This window comes from Oncorhynchus clarkii, chromosome 10 (assembly GCF_045791955.1).
Source record: "Oncorhynchus clarkii lewisi isolate Uvic-CL-2024 chromosome 10, UVic_Ocla_1.0, whole genome shotgun sequence".
Lineage (NCBI taxonomy): Eukaryota > Metazoa > Chordata > Actinopteri > Salmoniformes > Salmonidae > Oncorhynchus > Oncorhynchus clarkii.
Window position 1 is genome coordinate 32,661,215 of NC_092156.1, and position 12,908 is coordinate 32,674,122.

Below are 12,908 nucleotides of genomic sequence, written 5' to 3' on the forward strand. Positions count from 1 at the left end.
CAAATATATGCAATAATAAACTATTTTGAATCCTTGTTGAGCGGTTTAGTTTTTTGGGAACTTGTATAAATAAGAAGAAGTGGTATCAAATTTTCAGACAGACAATAGGATAGAACACCTAAACGTTTTTTTCCTGTAATCTATCAACAACATGAACCATCTGCCTCTGTATCCTCCATTCTCTGGCCAATCAGTGCTTGGCTCACTGCGGCAGGGAGCAGCACAATAGGTAGGTTAGGCGGCAGCCATGATGCAGCCTGTCTGGTGGCCAATGTTTTGGACAAGGTGGGCGATAGACCAGGGCTTATTACTGCTCATTTACTAGTAGTGGTCATTAAAGGCCAAATGCAGCCATGTTTATATTCTGGGTAAAAATGAAGTTACCTTACTGTAATACATGTCCATTAAAATGGGCAAAAATAGTGTTTAATCAAAAAAACTTTCTCAAGGAAGATTTTTGCAAGGACTGTCTGGGAGTGGTCTGAGTGGGGAAGGGAAAACTAGCTGTTATTTGCAGAGAGGTTTGGAACTCTGTTATTGGTCTATTAATCAATTTACCGCATGGTGATGTTGCCATGGAAAGCCAAAACTCCCCTCCATGCAAACCTGCTGATTAGAAGGTCCTGTGTAGATTGTATTTTCAACCAGCAACTATCATGAAATAACACTGATCAAATGTGATCACACTTTTACAGTGTTTGTTTTATATCATATTGTACAACAGCTGATGAAACTAAGGAAAAACATAATTTTGACTACACTGGGCCTTTAAACCGTAGCTGCCAAGTAGGGCCGGGACGATGCCAGTATCGCAATACTCTTGTGGCAAGGAAACAAAACACAAAGTGGATTTAACTTCATTAGGAAAACAGCCCTAATGTTGGACAAAAACATCATGTTGTCATCCAGTCACATTTATGTATTTATTTTCCAAGCTACAGTACACAATATTTTACATACAGCAGGTTTGCTAAAGGACCAAAGAGTTTGGTCTTCTTCGTGTTTTCTTTTTTTCCATGGAAAAAAAATATTGCGATACTGCCAAGTCTCTCTGTCTGACGGAGGGTCCTGTTTCATTGCATCAGATGAATTACAACGTGAACGTATTCACTCTGGAAAATAAACAGAAAAACAAGTGGCAGCCAGGAAGCATGCGCCACCCTCCTCCCACACAGTAGGTATTATTATTCAAAAACTCAGCCAGTAATACAAAGCAAACATGTAAATGATAACAAAACCCTCAACAACAGGAAGTGTGGTTAATCCCAGACCCCATAAATGCGATACACAATCACTAGCAGGCAACAGTGCTAGTGATTGTGCAAAAATGATCTCTATATAAAACAGAGTAATAATAATGCACATAAAAGTACAACTGAATTGAGATCAAAGTAATTAAACAAAAAATGAATCTTTTTCACTGAAATTAATTAGCATTAAATTAACAAAATGAAACATGTTTAACCATCCATTTAGGCTGTTTAGAGAGCAGATAGAATCCCTTAAAAGTCTATCACAAGATAATTCTAAGGGTAACAGGAGTGCTTGGATGGGAGTAGCCTATAGATCCAATAAATATTCTGAGTATCAAGACAAGAATGTGTGTGATGCACGCTGAAATAAGATGAATGATGATTACATCATTATGTCCCTCAACAAATATTAATGGCCTTGTGAATGCACGCACACAAAAAAAAAACCTGGTAGGTTATTGTTTGAGAGCAGAGGGTAAAAGAACAGACCGACAGCTTGCATCTCCACCTCATATCAGTATTGGGTCTTATGACAACGGTTGCTGCAAGTCAGAGCCAGAGCAGTAGCTCATTGATTCTGAGACAGATGCCATCCACATCGGCTAGGGGATGGAACAGCGTGTCAGGTGTCACAGGACGTCTAGACGATCAGAACAATAGAAGCATTGCCATGGAAACAGCTCTCTTATCAGCGGAGTGTGGCGGTCAACAATGGGAGAGAAGTCATTTAACAGATACATTCTGTCTGGCCCTTTGAAAGCCAGACCAATTTTAAAGAAAGCGCCCAGAAGGGATTAAAAGGCAATAATTCACTGGAGTGATGGATGCTTCCGTTAACCTAATAGAGTTTAAGCAAGGTTACCCTGTCAGGATTATTTATGTTTTAAATTTAATTTGAGAAAAATACAAATGTGACTTTGTAAGCTTGACCCTACCTCATGGAGTTGACATTACAGTAGCCTAGACCTAATTGTTGCCAAAATGTGCTTTTTGGTGTGCATTTAAGGTTAGGCATAAGGTTAGCAGTGTGGTTAATGTTAGGTTTAAAATCACATTTTAAGAAGACATTGTAGAAATAGGTGGACTTTATGACTTCGTAGCTGTGGCAACTAGTGATGACCCTAATTGTAAAACCTTAACATGGTTCAATATATTTTTTACCTAATATAGATTAGCTTGATAGGTAGGAATCACATATTTTGTCCTTCAAAACTTCAAATATCAAAGCACTTCTACAAAAAAAAGACATGACTTGAGATGGCATTGCAGCTTGCCCAGTGGCCACAAATACTAGGCCTAGCTAGCCAGGATATTGGTTACCTTGGTTAGCCTGGGCTTGGTTTCCTTAAAGCATCATAGCACTATGATCATCTTTAGTCCATTTAGTTTTAACATAATTAAGATGATCTTAGTGCTACAATGCCTTTGAGAAACCCAGCCCTGGTATGTATGGTATGTATCAGAGGTCTGTTTAGAAACACTTCAGATATGTAGCCTATTTCTTCCCCGAAATTTTATGAGTCTAAACATTTTGCCACCAATTCAAACCAAGTCTAAAGTAAACTGCCCATAAAAAAACCGTTGTGTGCAGCCAGTGTTTACCTTTCTCATGACTGTGCTCGTGGTTTCAGCTCGTGCCATCATCTTCTCCACGTGTTACCACACCAACAACTATTTTTCATACAGGAGCCTTTTTATTTTGAGTAGTCTCATAATTATTGTTAAAACTATAGTGAAAGCTGTCGACTTAATGCGAACTTACAGTGTGACCAATAGTCAGGAGAACATCACTCATCACTGTTTTAGACCCGGCTGGTCAGTACATTGTAGCCATGAGGTGGTATGAAACCCCCGCCAAAGAAATCAGTATCATAGCTTTGGAACACAGAATTGGGAGACACACTCCCAATGTTGTGTCCCAAAACTAACAGTACCACTGCTGCTAGCTTGACATATGTTATTTCTAAAGTTTGAGTCACATTACCTTCCGAATTCTTTGTCAGACAGGCAGTGCTTCACTTGGACTTAAATAGGTGCCGGTAGTCTACTCATTTTCTGCGGTTTACATTGAGGTGCAGAAGCACAATACAATACACAATACTAATGAGCTAATATTCTATAAGACGAACAGGCGCTTAAGCAGTAGAACATTTTAGGTGCTGGTACTCAGCTCCGGCCCAAGTCAAGCACTTAAGCAGACGAGGTTCTTCCTGATTAGCCCACAAACGAATGATTTGATTTCCCTATCACCCGGAAACTTCACTCAATTGCAACCTTTTTTAAATGTTGTATTATTATTTTTAAAACTAAAGCTCAACCAAGGTGCGTTCGTAAAAAGAGAGCAGAATAACTGATGAATTGATGAACGCTCAACACCAGTTGAATATGGCCGGTGTCAGTAAACGTCGGCAAAAAAAGCGTAATTAAATAGTTGCCATCAGCACAGTTAGTCACCAACGCTCTAACATGGAAACAGCCTAACCAGCTCTGCTAAGTGGAGTAACGTCGTCAGAGTGAGGTGTTATCTTATTTGTATCTGAAAGTAGCAAGCTAGTCAACATTAGCCACTTAGCTTGGGTGCTTGACTGCTATTGTGAGGTCAGAACACTCGAATCAACCCTACTCCTCGGCCAGAGCGTCGAGTGTGCGCCCTGAACGCTCCGAGAGCGAAACGAGTGTTCTGAAATCGGAGTAAGTAGCCAGAGCGAATTTACGAACGCACCCTTTATTACGACAAATTATGGAAACATTGAGGCACGTGATGTCACCGCAGAACTATAAAGCTCCACTTCACATTTAATTCTAAATGTCTGCTGCTTACAAAATATGTTTGAATCTATAATAATAATATTTTTTCTTTGTTGGACAAGGATTGTCCACACTTTCAAGAATGCCTGAATTGCTTCACCACTTTCTTTTCTGGCAAGTTTCACCATCCAATTATTTCAGATCTACAGGAGTGCAAGTTTCAACATGGCATGGTCCATGGCGATATATTGGCACATGAGAACGATTATAATATGGCAAATAGGAGTAATTTTACCATCACATTGTTGAATACTCGTTTCTGACTGGCTTGAAGGGCATTTTAGAGTGGGCATTATTTAAGCAATAAGGCCAAGGGGGTGTTGTATATGGTCAATATACCACGGCTAAGGGCTGTTCTTTAGGCCTGTTCTTAGCACGATGGAACGCCCTTAGCAGTGGTATATTGGCTATATACCACAAACTGATTATACACGTAATTAGAGCAATGAAATGTTTGTCATACCGTGGTATATCTCATCTACCACGGCTTTCAGCCAATCGGCATTCCGAGTTTGAACCACCCAGTTCATAATCCACAAATTACCACCTGCTAAACCTGATGTTGAAATGCCTATTTACTCTGTTCCATGTCACTGCGCAATCCACTGTCTCATCAACCCTGCCAGGCAATTTATAAACTCGATCTCCACTATAAAAAGCATCTAGACATTATCTCCCATTTCTTTGACTAGCATTTGGTTTTCAACAGGGAGATTTGTATAAACCTTGCTGTCTGTCTCCAACATTTGCAACATTGAAATTCGATCTACAGCTGTCCCATAGTAATACAGCATCAGCAGTCAGGACCAGACACAGACAGACAGCTGTTCTCAGCCTGTCGAAATCATGAATCAGCTGACATAATTTGTAAGGATATATACAATTAGACATCAATAGAAAACAGGTTAAAAAAAAGGAAACAAAATGCAGACTTTCCAGCTTCAGTTTGAAGTGATTGTGTTAGCGGTGTTGTTGGCTAGCTCCTCTGAACAATAGTCAGGACGGACCAGAGAGCACTTTTAGTTTATGGATGTATCCAAATAAATGTCACTAGAAAACAGCTTAAACAAACGCAAATGCAGTTAACTTTGCTGTTATTCTGTCTGCACTGTTTGACGTGACTAAGTTAGCCATAGCTGGCTACCTAGCAAGCAAGGGTTAAGAATGTTGCCAGCCAGGAGGCAATGGAACATTATATCAATCATTATTAGAATTCAATGGCTTTAGTTTATTCTTACATCTAACTAGCACGTCTATTTGTTTGGTTACCAAGGCAACTACTGTAGCTATCTAGTCAATTTATTTGCTAGCTACTTCAGTGAATGTTTAACCCATTCTAGTGGCGCGGCTCCTGGACACAGCCCTTAGCCGTTGCATATTGGCCATATGTCAATACGTGTTTTGTCATACCTATGGTATATGGTCTGATATACCATGGCTTTCTGCCAATCAGTATTCAGGGTTCGAAGCACCCAGTTTATAATTCCTAGCGCGTCGTGGAACACACCTTCAATGTCTTCATTATTTTCCATAGAACGCATAGTCCCTCGTTGATTATCCCGTACTTATTCATGCTGACTTTCACAGACTACCTGAGATATGAAACAGTTGGTGAGAGGGCATACAGGCTGTCGCTAATTTAATAATGCACAACTTGCCTAAATGGGTAATGTAAAACACTTAAACCAATGGAAACACACCCTAGCAGGCAATTTCGCAAACTTTCTCAATGTCGCGAAAAAAAAAAAACACCGGACAAGTTAATGGAAACATAACTACTGACAAGAAGCTACAATGTGAGGAATCGTAGGTGGCTCTTTTCAGCAAGTTTGAGCTTGTTCTTGATACCAGCTAGCTAACCAACAACTGTACCGATGTATTTGAGAAACAAGTGCTCGTTTTGCAAATGTATTTATGTTTTCAATAAACATTGACACAAAATATTGTTTACATGTCAACAATTTAAGCCAACCCTGTCCGTTTTGCCCCATTGTTCCCCACGCTTCGGTTTTGTTGCTAAATTAAAGACCCCCGTCTAAAGGCAGTTTCTGATGTGTGCGCAAGTCATGATCCGAGAAACCAAAACACAATGGCTGATAAAACATGAAGTGCATCCAAAAACAAATTCATAGAGATGCACATTATTGCATTATGGCACTTCAGGAATAATGGAGGACATTGTGGTGTTTAGTGTTAGTGCAGAAATAAAGACATGGGACATCAGACAAAGGAAATACGTATTTGGCCTAAAAGGGCCATAAATAAAATTGTATTCTCTCAATTTATTAACAAGCCACAGAGTGTCCATGGATGTCTAACACAGCACTCAAAACTTCTCATGTTGGTGCAGTCCCTAGACCCACTTGAGATACCTGAAGCCGCAGATAAATCTCATGGTTCTCATTTCGTAGCTTCCTTTAGAAAAAAAAACCCAATATGATAATACTGTACCAAACTGATGGCAGAGCATCTGGGAGAAGGGGAAAAGGGATGTTTAAGAAAGGGGGGGGAGGGGGAAAACGCATGACAACAAAAAACAGCTACAAAAAAAACAACCTCAACCTCATTTAACAACGCTTGGAGCAGCATGCGCTGGCTTTCAATCACTGCAAGATCGCCATTTTCACTACTTTTCCAGCTTCACTTTTTCCAACTGTCCGGTCATTCATACATTTTTCTGTTGCGTTTTGCTTAAAAAATATAATTGAAATTATTATGTTAAAACCTTTAGCAGCAAAAGAGAAACAGAGGAATAACAGCTAGCGACCCCTGGTTTATAAGGAAGGCATGGGTTAAAAGAGGTCCATGAGTGAGTGCCCAGGGGTCCGTATAGGGCCGTGAGGCTGCTGCCCCCTCAGCTCATCTCCCGTCTGCAGGCACCCGGCTCAGGGAGGCCATGACACGGCTGTAGCGCTCAACCAGCTCTAGGGTGGAGTAGGTGGGCAGTTTGGGAGGGTCGTGGAAGCTTTTGATCTCTGTTGAGCAGTCGAGTAACTTGGGGAGGAAGTCCGTCAGCTTCTCCTGAAGGTTAGCTGCAGCAGGAGGGGGAGAACAATGACGGAGAAATGTCAGAGAAAAAGAAAGAATGATTATTTCAATGTCCTTGCTTGCGTCACTCTCCAGAGTCATATCCAGTTACCAAACAGAAATCATAAGCTAAATATTTTCACTGTGATAGCACAAGCTCTTGGTAAACATGCTCCTCTAGGAAAACACAGGCTGAGTAAATAAGATGAAAGAGGCCCTAGTTGGTTGTTGAAGATGCTGCTGGGTCAGTTTTATGAATCCAATCTAACTTTTTCCTGGAGTAGAGGCTAGGACTCCACTGAACCAACAATTTGGGTAAAATTCTGCCAAGACAAAGTGGGTATATCCCTGGTTGTTATGGCTTGGCTGGTCTGGCTGCTAATATTAACTCATTTGACCATGTCCCTGACCACGCTTCATGTGCCTTCCAAATTAAACTAGAGCAGAATAACAACCAAACAGTCCGTAGATCTCCAGTACCACAAATCTATACCCCCTGGCCTCTATGCTCTTGTACCCCTTTCACACTATTGTGCCAAACCAAACCATACTGTGCTGCCTCAGATATGTAATTTTCACATTGCAGCATGATTCAAGTAACTACAAAGGCTGACTAACCAGGACAGCACAGTACAGCTTGGCTCAGTAATGTGAAAATGCTCTTAGTTCCTTATTTTATGGACTTGGAAGATTAGCCCTTAAGCGTGTAATATGGGCTAAAAGAGATACAAACAAACAAACAAACAAACAAACAAACAAACTAGGGCTGTTCCAAACAACAACAAAAAAAATCTTGGTCAGTTCTTTTGACCAATCCATGAAATGTTAAAACGTGTTTTTCCATATAAACCCAGCAAAAAAATAAACGTCCTCTCACTGTCAACTGCATTACATTTTCAGCAAACTCAACGTGCAAATATTTGTATGAACATAAGATTCAACAACTGAGGCATAACCTGAACAAGTTCCACAGACATGTGGCTAACAGAAATTGAATAATGTGGGGGGGAGTCCAAATCAAAAGTAACAATCAGTATCTGGTGTGGCCACCAGCTGCATTAAGTACTGCAGTGCTCCTCCTAATGGACTGCACCAGATGTGCCAGTTCTTGCTGTGAGATGTTACCCCACTCTTCCACCAAGGCACCTGCAAGTTCCCGGACATTTCTGGGGGGAATGGCCCTAGCCCTCACCCTCCGATTCAACAGGTCCCAGACCCGGGCTCTTCGCTGGCCATGGCAGAACAATGACATTCCTGTCTTGCAAGAAATCACACACAGAACGAGCAGTATGGCTGGTGGCATTGTCATGCTGGAGGGTCATGTCAGGATGAGCCTGCAGGAAGGGTACCACATGAGGGAGGAGGATGTCTTCCTCTCCCTATCCCGCAGGTGTGATGTTCGGACGTACCGATCCTGTACAGAGTCCTATATTGACATAACCTGGAAGGCCACTCAGCAAGGAAGAAACCATTGCTCCAAAACCACCATAAAAAAGCCAGACTACGGTTTGCAACTGCACATGGGGACAAAGATCGTACTTTTTGGAGAAATGGTCTCTGGTCTGATGAAACAAAAATAGAACTGTTTGTCCATAATGACCATCGTTATGTTTGGAGGAAAAAGGGCGAGGCTTGCAAGCCGAAGAACACCATCCCAACCGCATTGCTGCAGGAGGGATTGGTGTACTTCACAAAATAGATGGCATCATGAGGTACGAAAAGTATGTGGATATATTGAAGCAACACCTCAAGACATCAGTCAAGAAGTTAAAGCTTGGCCACAAATGGGTCTTCCATATGGACAATGACCCTAAGCATACTTCCAAAGTTTCTATGGGAAGGCTTTGACCTCAATCCCATAGAAAATTTGTGGGCAGAACTGAAAAAGCATGTGCAAGCAAGGAGGCCTTAAAAACCTGACTCAGTTACACCAGCTCTGTTAGGAGGAATGGGCCAAAATTCACCCAACTTATTGTGGGAAGCTTGTGGAAGGCTACCCGAAACATTTGATCCAAGTTAAACAATTTAAAGTCAATGCTACCAAATACTAATTGAGTGAATGTAAACTTCTGACCCACTGGGAATGTGATGAAAGAAATAAAAGCTGAAATAAATAATTCTCTACTATTATTCTGACATTTCACATTCTTAAAATAAAGTGGTGATCCTAACTGACCTAACGCAGGGATTTTTTTCTAGGATTAAATTGTGAAAAACAGAGTTTAAATGTATTTGGCTAAGGTGTACGTAAACTTCTGACTTCAACTGTACATACATACATACCCTATGTGTTTGAATAAAATCAACTATATGTAGGCTACTGAGCTTGTCTGATGCTTTAAGACACACAAATTACTTGAGTGAGCCAGAAAAAATCTGTTATGCTCCTAATACTGTAGGTACACCAGGGGTCGGCAACCTTTTCCATTTGGAGTGACAATTTATCTTAACATTTCTACCAATCTGCATGCCAGTTATGATTTTTATATGCACATTTTCGTGGAATAGTTCCATTGAATTTATAATGAAGGCTTCGTATGAATGTATAACAGACTTTGTTTATTTGCCGTTTGAGGTGAAGAAAAAATGACTTTCAGAAGTTACCACAGTGGTTAAGACAATCAGAAATATTTATAGGCCTACATTTGTATAGGCCTACTTCTATGTATAATCAAGTTCATATCCTTACTCAACATTGACAGGAGAGCCGCAAACAAACGACAATGAATAAATTGACTTTTACATTTGAGATTCTTCAAAGTAGCCACCCTTTGCCTTGATGGCAGGTTTGGGTCATTGTCCTGTTGAAAAATAAATGATTGCGCTTAGTGGGACTATCATTTGTTTTTCAACAGGACAATGACCCAACACACCTCCAGGCTGTGTAAGGGCTATTTGACCTAGGAGAGTGATGGAGTGCTGCATCAGATGACCTGGCCTCCACAATCACCCGACCTCAACCCAATTGAGATGTTTTGGGATGAATTGGACCACAGACTGAAGGAAAAGCAGCCAACAAGTGCTCAGCATATGTGGGAACTCCTTCAAGACTGTTGGGAAAGCATTCCAGGTGAAGCTGGTTGAGAGAATGCCAAGAGTGTGCAAAACTCATCAAGGCAACGGGTGGCTACTTTGAAGAATCTTAAATATAAAATATATTTTGATTTGTTTAATACTTTTTGGGTTACTACATGATTCCATGTATTATTTCATAGTTTGTCTTTACTATTATTCTACAATGTAGAAAATACTAAAATAAAGAAAAACCCTAGAATGAGTAGGTGTGTCCAAACTTTTGACTGGTACTGCATATATTTTAGACTGCTCGACCAAAAAAATCTTTGTTGACTAACAGTCTATCAACTAAACAATCAATTAAATTGGGGGTCTCAGCCCTAAAACAAACAAACTCACGCTCCATTTCTTGTCCCAGGTAGGAGCACCAGCGGTTCCTCATGTCCTCCACAGACAGCAGGTCCTTCTCTATGTCGTGGACCAGCAATAGGGGGATGCATGGCACCACCAGCTCATTCATGATGCTCAAGCCGTTGCTCACCTCCGGCTCCTCACCAGACTCAAACATCCCCGCCGCATTCTCGTTCAGTTTCTAATGGGCAAAGCACATACAGTGGCAAGAAAAAGTATGTGAACCCTTTGGAATTGCATAGATTTCTGCATAAATTGGTCATCAAATTTGATCTGAGCTTCAACTAAGTCACAACAACAGACAAACAGTGTTTTTAAACTAATAACACCCCAATTATTGTACTTTTCTTATCTATATTGAATACATAATTTAAACATTCACAGTGTAGGTTGGAAAAAGTATGTGAATCCCTAGGCTAATGACTTCTCCAAAAGCTAATTGGAGTCAGGAATCAGCTAACCTGGAGTCCAATCAATGAGACGAGATTGGAGATATTGGTTAGAGCTGTCCTATAAAAAACACTTGCAAAATTAAATTTGAGTTTGCTATTCACAAGAAGCATTGCCTGATGTGAACCATGCCTCGAACAAAAGATCTCAAAAGACATAATATTAAGAATTGTTGACATGCATAAAGCTGGAAAGGGTTACAAAAGTATCTCTAAAAGCCTTGATGTTCATCAGCCCACGGTAAGACAAATTGTCTATAAATGCAGAAGTTCAGCACTGTTGCTACTCTCCCTAGAAGTGGCCATCCTGCAATGATGACTGCAAGAGCATGCTCAATTAGGTTAAGAAGAATCCTAGTGTCAGCTAAAGACTTACAGAAATCTCTGGAACATGCTAACATCTCTGTTGACGAGTCTACGATACGTAAACCACTAAACAAGAATGGGGTTCATGGGAGGACACCGCGGAATAAGTCACTACTGTCCAAAAAAAAACATTGCTGCACGTCTGAAGTTCACAAAAGAGCACCTGGATGTTCCACAGTGCTACCGGCAAAATATTCTGTGGGCAGATTAAACTAAAGTTGAGTTGTTTGGAAGGAACACAAAACACTATGGCTTGAGATGAAAAGGCACAGAACATCAAAACCTCATCCCAACTATAAAGTATGGTGGAGGGAGCATTATGGTTTGGGGCTGCTTTGCTGCCTTAGGGCCTGGACAACTTGCTATCATCAACGGAAAAACGAATTCCCAAGTTTATCAAGACATTTTGCAGGAGAATGTAAGGCTATCTGTCCGCCAATTGAAGCTCAACAGAAGTTGGGTGATGCAACAGGACAGCGACCCAAAACACAGAAGTAAATCAACAACAATGGCTTCAACAGAAGAAAATATGCCTTCTGGAGTGGCCCAGTCAGAGTTCTGACCTCAACCCGATTAAGATGCTGTGGCATGACCTCAAGAGAGTGGTTCACACCAGACATCCAAAGAAGATTGTTGAACTGAAACAGTTTTGTAAAGAGGAATGGTCCAGAATTCCTGACCGTTGTGCAGGTCTGATCCGCAACTACAGAAAACGTTTGGTTGAGGTTATTGCTGTCAAAAGAAGGGTCGACCAGTTATTAAATCCAAGGGTTTACATACTTTTTCTATTCTGCAATGTGAATGTTTACACGGTGTGTTCAATAAAGACAAAAAAACACAATTGTTTGTGTGTTATTAGTTTAAGCAGGCTGTGTTTGTCTATTGTTGTGACTTAGATTTGATGACTAATTTATGCAGAAATCCAGGTAATTCCAAAGGGTTCACATACTTTTTCTTGCCACTGTACATATAGATTGACGACTTAGGGATTAGCTTGAAGTGGTATGCTAACAAATTTACCAGTATTAGCTACTCTGTCAAAACAGACTTAGAGGACAGGCAGGTACAGTGCCTTGCGAAAGTATTCGGCTCCCTTGAACTTTGCGACCTTTTGCCACATTTCAGGCTTCAAACATAGATATAAAACTGTATTTTTTTTGTGAAGAATCAACAACAAGTGGGACACAATCATGAAGTGGAACGACATTTATTGGATATTTCAAACTTTTTTAACAAATCAAAAACTGAAAAATTGGGCGTGCAAAATTATTCAGCCCCTTTACTTTCAGTGCAGCAAACTCTCTCCAGAAGTTCAGTGAGGATCTCTGAATTATCCAATGTTGACCTAAATGACTAATGATGAAAAATACAATCCACCTGTGTGTAATCAAGTCTCCGTATAAATGCACCTGCACTGTCTCAGAGGTCCGTTAAAAGCGCAGAGAGCATCATGAAGAACAAGGAACACACCAGGCAGGTCCGAGATACTGTTGTGAAGAAGTTTAAAGCCGGATTTGGATACAAAAATATTTCCCAAGCTTTAAACATCCCAAGGAGCACTGTGCAAGCGATAATATTG

At 40.6% G+C, this 12,908-nt stretch overlaps 1 protein-coding gene across 13 annotated transcripts in view; it reads right to left on the bottom strand.

The window, feature by feature from the left end:
• Positions 1-6,323: 6,323 nt before the first annotated feature.
• The window catches only part of LOC139418278 (ubiquitin carboxyl-terminal hydrolase 25-like), a 52,231-nt gene continuing 45,646 nt past the window's right edge, over positions 6,324-12,908 (bottom strand). For all 13 annotated transcript variants that reach the window (XM_071167629.1, XM_071167618.1, XM_071167623.1 and 10 more), the window contains 2 exons: positions 10,503-10,695; positions 6,324-7,093 (listed from right to left, as the gene is read on the bottom strand). In XM_071167629.1, coding sequence (XP_071023730.1) covers positions 6,921-7,093; positions 10,503-10,695 — 366 coding nt within the window. In that variant the 3' untranslated portion in view covers positions 6,324-6,920. The remainder of the gene's footprint in view (positions 7,094-10,502; positions 10,696-12,908) is intronic.